Below are 6,623 nucleotides of genomic sequence, written 5' to 3' on the forward strand. Positions count from 1 at the left end.
AGGGGTTTACAAAAGTAGACCTTGCTTGATAATAAAGTTGTTTCCTTGCCCCTCAAATATTTCTGGATCTTATCTTTCTACACAGCTGCTTGTAGTTCAGCTTTACAGAATCTCTTGATTGGATTCCATCTGCCTTTGTCTAACAAAGAGTTCTTTCACTGAAGTCACCCAAACAGAAAAAAAAAGTTAAGTAAAAATTGCGAAAAAGGATTAGTCAGATCCATGTAGGCTTGTAACAGTGATTCCATATGTGTCTAAGAAAGTCTTTGTAGGTTAAAAATAATGTTGAGCTCGAATAAAACATTTTGTTTGGCACACTGCTGAAGTGAAGAGTGGCTCCTGAAGCTGCCGGGTCTGCTGGTACCTTGTTCTATTTTGAATTTCTTAAAGACGTGTACATACATGACCTGATGATTGAATTATATGCAGAATTTATGGTAACACTGATATATTTCCATGTGATTTTGATGCCATATGCATAAATTATATGTTCAGACCTGTGCCTCAGGAGAGGTTGTTGTGTCGGTGTGCTCTGATAAAACTGCATGCCGTAACATTTTCCCTGCAGCATATATCTGAAATCACTCAAGCTTAGACATCTTCCTCTTTATCAGTTACAGTTCTTCATGCTAGATCTGATTACAGCAAATCTCTCTTCTTCCTCGTCTTTTTTGTGTGTGTGTGTATCTCATAAAATACTTAGGCCTTACATGCACTTAACTGCTTTTGAAGCTCTCTAATGGGCTATTTTACCTGTGCTTCCATTTATCCAGTCTGAAAACACGTAAGATTATTTAGCTGCTTATTTTAAAGTTTCAGGCTCTTTCTCTCTTCTTTTGTGCCATTTCCCTAATGACCATTTATCTACTTCCATTGCTGCCTCCCAACCTCTCTTGCCTATCATGTTTCTCTAATGTTATTATTTAAAAGGTAAATTTAGAAACAAATGCTTACCCAGGAAAAATTTAAATTAAAAGCTTGACCTTTATTTTTGAAGTCACTTAATGAAGTTGACTAATAGTCTAAGAAATCTGATTCTCTAGCTTCAGACTGGCTGAAAGCCTGTTTTTCCTTATATTTATATCTGTGGGGACAGACACTTTAAGGAGACCTTGACTAGATAAGCATGGAAAGCAGAGAAGAAGCTGCTTCAAGGCTCGAGCCGGACTGTCATTTAGAGGAATGTGAATAGGAAACATTTTTTCTTCAGAACAGTGAGTGTTTTGGGCTTGGGGGGAAGAAGGGCTGTGTTTAAATGTATCGAGCATAAAATGAAATGTTAACCACTTCAGTTTAATAAATCTGCAGCAGTGATCTGTTTGAACCTGGTAAGAGGCCTGAGGATAACATGCTGCTATCTCACATGCCGCCGGTCTTTTCCTTGCCTCTGTGCATGTGTGTGGAAGCCGTGGAAACAAGGAACAAATGAGCTTGCCTTAGAGATGTGGGGAAAAATGTGTACCAGGAGGAAGATGTTTTTATGCTAAGAAGGTAGGAGGATTTCCAAATGGTCAAAGCATTCAGGGTAAATCTGGAGGCTGGATGTTGTCATCTGTGTAGGTGCCCTACATTTGAGTCCCGAAGACACCCGTTTTGCAGAAAAACCTTCTCGAACTTTATTGTTGAGCAAGCTGTTAGTATGAGACGTTTCTGAAACTCCTGGTCGTAGAAAAAGTTATGTTCTCTAGCACAGGGGTATGCTCACATTTTACTTACCCTTGAGAGGGATAGATGTAAAGTAATTTCTCTCTTACCTGCTACATTGCATGTTTTGGCCTTGGACAACTGGGAGAGATCCTGTCTCATTCCTCAGAAGGTGTTTGGTATTGTTTCGTTGTTCTGTTACCCTTCCCTGATCTACCCTCCCAATCCCATCCTTCTGTGAAAGTAAATAATGGAGGAGAGGGTTGGGTGCCTGTATAATCCTCGTGCCTGGGTCCTGCATAACCTTTGTCTGAAACCAAGTGGGCTGTCTGTGTTTTGGCATGATTTTTGCAATGCATGCACAGTGATGCAGTCTTTGGGACTGAGATAGGCATTCTGTTTGTCTTGCCATATCACTAAATCTCCTTTCAGAGTTGTATTTACCTCTGGTTGCTCGATCTCTCTTCTTTGGCTTATAGCCCTTTCCACAGCTCTCCCTTAATACCAGTTTGATCTCCTTTTTGCTTTCAATTTATCAGTTCAACCGGTAACTATTATGGATTTCTCTCTCTTTTTTGGTCTCTCTTTAGTAGGGTGGGTTTTTTTCCCCTCTAAGAGAGGTTTTGTTCCTTTTGGCTGCACAATAAAATCCTTTGATTCCATGTGACAAACAGGAACACGTTTCCTTTCTAGTCGAGATTAAAGACACCTGGCTACTCCAGTGATTACATCTTGAGTAGAGAGTGAGTGAAGGCTTGTCTCACTGACTTTACCACCTTCACAGGATAGTATGTCAGCTGAATTGGGTGCACAGAGGGATTTTCATCAGTAATAGCATACAAGATGCCTCCTCATGGACTACTGCTCTGAGATGCACAAATCATACATTCTTTCTATTACTGGCTATGTCTGCATCTCTACATCGTGGTTTTATGGCTCTGATGTAGGGTAAACATATCTGAGACAGCTCTAAGCTTATCTGCTCTAGTACTGGCTCAGGGCAGTGTGGAGCTTCATACTGGCTGAAAAATCAACCCGAAAACTGAGGCTGATAGATCTATAATTAGCCAAGGCTTAACTGGCATGGTGACTTCAGTGCAGACAGCACTGGGAGCTCCCCAAGTCTAAAAAACAACGTAAAAACCTTCTTTCTCTTCCTTAGTGCTGTTTAAAGGGACGTGAAGCTAGCTAAAATGCCTGCGCATGAATGTTGAGGAAAACTTTCCTTAGAAAGGTAAAAACATATTAATTAATTAATTGTAGCTGTTGATGTTGGTATTTTTAAGTATTAGGTATTGATCCTTCCCCATCTCACCATCTCCGCAAAAGAAAGGGTTTTGGTTTTTTTAGGCGGGGTTCAGAAAGGAGGTTTATTACTAGGGGAAAAAAAATTCTGAAGAATACATGACTGTAAAATTTTAGTCTAAAATCAGATAGTTTGGAACTGGTAATGACGGGGTTTGGGTGACAGTTGGACTCGATGATCTTAGAGATCTTTTTAAACCTCAAAAAGTCTGTGATCTCTGACTGCAGTGACTGCTGCCCTTGTTGCTGTTTGTGTAAGTTTCCACTGGCCTCCGTCTCTGCTGTTTCTCAAGATGGTTTATGCTGCCCCGTGTCAAGTTCTGTGCAGAGGAATGCAATGATTATGCTTGACTTGGGAAACAGTCTGTTGGAGAAGTTTTTCTTATGAGTACAGAATATGTTTGAAGCATTATTATTATGATTATGATCCTTGATGAAAATAGTCTAGACAAAGCATAAACTCTGGATCTAAAAATATATTTAAAAATTAGCTAGCCTGTTCACAAATCATTTCTTACCTCACCCAGCAGCTATTTATGAGAACATTGTCTATTCTTTCTAATTTTAAATAGCAAGCACTAGCAGTTGAGTACTCATGTATTAGATAGTTATCCCCTCCGGTTTTTCTGCACATCTTGTTGCTGTCAAGTGTCTTTGTACCCAGCCAAAAATGACATGTTGAAACAAGTAGTGTATATTTAATTCAGTGTATTGGAAAAAAAAAAGTATGACATTGAGCCCTGGCTTTTATTTTTTTATTGGAAATACCATGAAATAACAGCTACTGGACTGAGAAGTGAATTCGCTCATGAAGAGGGCGGTAGGTTTTAAGTAAACTTCTTAATGCGTGGCTTAGTCACAGGCTTTTTTCCTGCTTGTTATTGACGTAATTGCCTGTCAGTCTCATCTGATAGTAGAATTGCTGGGGGCATGGTGTCTTGGATCGTGTGGCAAAAACTGCTCGCTATTGACTTATGTGCATGTGTGCCGCTGCTCTCCGCTGAATTAAATGTCAGATGTACTCAAGTGTGTGGGTGGGTGGGGGAGATGTGATTTGGTTCTCTCTGGTTGCCTTGTCAAGGAGTACACTAATACAGCTAATGGAGATCCTCGAGCTCGGGAGGAGAAGGGTATTCAGTTGACAGCCTGCATCCAAACAGTCAGGAAAGATACCTTCAAACGGTGGTGGATGCTGTGGGGATTAAAAAAGAAACTTTTTCAAAGGCAAGGAATAATAAAGGATATTTTGAAATTGCAGCTTGCAGTTTACAGACTCCATTTTTGCCTGATTTGGCAAAATATTTATAAAAGAAACGAAAGTGGGGTTATACCTGTGGAATTCTACTCTTTAGAGACACGATGTTTAGGTACTGATTTTATTCTGAGATGGTTGTCACTAGAGGAAGAACTTGCTTTGTTCACCTCTACTAAAATAAAAGTTTCTGTTTTCACTACAGCACCTTTCACAGCACTGGTGTCTCTGGTTTTTGCTGTGGTCGTTGTACAGCTGAGCTGTCATTCCCATGTGGTCCTCTGGACAATACAGAATGATCTTACTGAATGAAAGTATCAGATGGCCACAAAAATACAAGACAGAAGAATCTAATCTTGACAGCCCTCAAATCATCAAGTCAAGCCTTGCATCACATCCTACCAGAGGAAAAAAATAGCTGGCTCTGTTGGTTTAAGAGGAATGTTAATTTTGTGGTCAACACCAACAACACTGATGTGGTCCCCAGTATAAGCTCTTGTTGCCATTCCTGCACAGTAGCAACATAACCATCACAAGTGCAGCTTCCTAGGAGATTTGGTTCAGCATTTAGTTGAAAATAATGATTGTAGGAGGGAATTTGGGGCTTTTTTTTGTAATACACATATTTTTGAATTTTTAACTGAGGAAGAGTATTCTTCATCTCAAGCTAGTAACTCTGGTGAACCAGTTAAACCTTTCATCATTTAGGTATAATAATTGGTTGTGTTTGCTTTTTTTAAAATTTCTACCAGGTGAATAACAAACATTCTTGTTAGGCACACTGTTTTGTACCACTTCTAAGTTTTATCTCTCTTAAGAAATTTCTTATTTCTAAGTTTCTGGGTGAGCTTGGTTCCAGCTTTCTGCATAGTCCTTATAAGCAGATGTTTTTACCATCCATTTTTATATCTAAGAATCTGTGAAACAACATTGCTTCCACTGACCTGATATTATTATTACAAAGAACTTAGTGGATTGTGTGATGCAAATAAAATAAATCAGGTGCTGCAGTGACCTAGATACTCGTTATTTATTTATGGAAATAAATATGTTTAGCATTTGCTCATTCTCTTCTTCAATTGCAAATGCTGTAAACTTTCACTTACTCAGAACTCTGCTGGAAAAATAGCATTATTGCAATTCTGCAGGTTAGGAGACCTTGGAAGGAAGCCTTAAGTAACTGCTTTAGACTATGTAATGTATAATTATCAGAACTGGGATTAGATGTTTGGAGTCTTGACTTCCAGCATTGTGTTCAGAGGTCTTGCTCTTGGCAGATAAAATCTATGGATAACAAAGACTGAGAGGGTAAGCAATGATAAGGACAGGATGATCACACAGAACAACTTGGTCATTTGATCATTTTACATGTATTAAGTGTTTTAAGTCTAGCCAGAAGCACGGGAGGAGACAGAACATATTGGCCTGCCCTGGAGAGCATCCTCTCTGTGGGGAGCTCTCAGGCATCATGGAGTGAAACCTTCCTGTAGGAGCTTCCAGTGAGGAGGTCAAAAGTAAAAGGAGGGGAGGGGGCTGCATAAAGCGGTATTTGGCTTTGAAAATAGAGAAGTAATGGATAAATTTAGCAGGTAGATTTTTTCTCCCTTTGATCTTTAGGGTTAATATTTGGTCATGTTTAATAATAGGATTTAATAATAGGATTAATATTTGTGTCAGGTACAGGAAAGAGCTACAGAAATTATCTGAAGGCTACTGAGAAAACTGCAAGAGGCAGCTGTTGGAAATGTTTTCCTGTTATCAAAACATTGAATGATGACTTTCTGCTATCTTGGCTTTTCATGATTTGCATGCTGTTGCTTGTTACTCTACTGAAGAGTTTGGGTAGATGGTGTTTCCTCAGTTCTATAGGACTGGGCTCTCCCATTGTGTCCTTGTACTTGTCCAAACTCTTTCATTCGTGTTCCATATTAACATTTACTACAACACTGCTCTCTTCCTCCTGATGTTTAGCTGGGAAAAGCAGAGGAACAGTGCTCTCCTAAAGCAGAGGAGGCATGGCAGGGCCTTGCCCTGGTGGTTATTGAGTACAGGTGCTGTGCTGGGACCTCATTCCTAACTCCTCTTTGGTTTTAATCTTTCAGGCAAGCTCTCGAGTTCCCTTTGAGACAAAGCTGCCCTCCACCGAGATGTCACGGCACCACAGCCGGTTCGAAAGAGATTACCGTGCCGGGTGGGATCGCCGGGATTGGAGCTCCAATGGCAACCATGTCAGCAGCACCAACTGCAGCAGCGCTGCCAGCACCAACAGCAGCACCCGCCCAGGGCTGCTGCCCCTGCCCATCGTCCCCTCCCGGCTCCCCACCCCGGCCACTGCCGCCTGCACCACCGGCAACAGCGACGTCATCACCAGCCTGGTGGCCAACTCCTCGCCAGCTTCAACTACCAAAGTAAGAATTCAGCT

The 6,623-nt window shown here is 40.7% G+C and overlaps 1 protein-coding gene across 8 annotated transcripts in view; it reads left to right on the top strand.

Annotated features, from left to right (window-relative positions):
* The window catches only part of KLHL29 (kelch like family member 29), a 392,255-nt gene that overhangs the window by 145,310 nt on the left and 240,322 nt on the right, over positions 1-6,623 (top strand). For all 8 annotated transcript variants that reach the window (XM_064650633.1, XM_064650638.1, XM_064650632.1 and 5 more), the window contains one exon: positions 6,304-6,609. In XM_064650633.1, coding sequence (XP_064506703.1) covers positions 6,349-6,609 — 261 coding nt within the window. In that variant the 5' untranslated portion in view covers positions 6,304-6,348. The remainder of the gene's footprint in view (positions 1-6,303; positions 6,610-6,623) is intronic.

This window comes from Pseudopipra pipra, chromosome 3 (assembly GCF_036250125.1).
Source record: "Pseudopipra pipra isolate bDixPip1 chromosome 3, bDixPip1.hap1, whole genome shotgun sequence".
Lineage (NCBI taxonomy): Eukaryota > Metazoa > Chordata > Aves > Passeriformes > Pipridae > Pseudopipra > Pseudopipra pipra.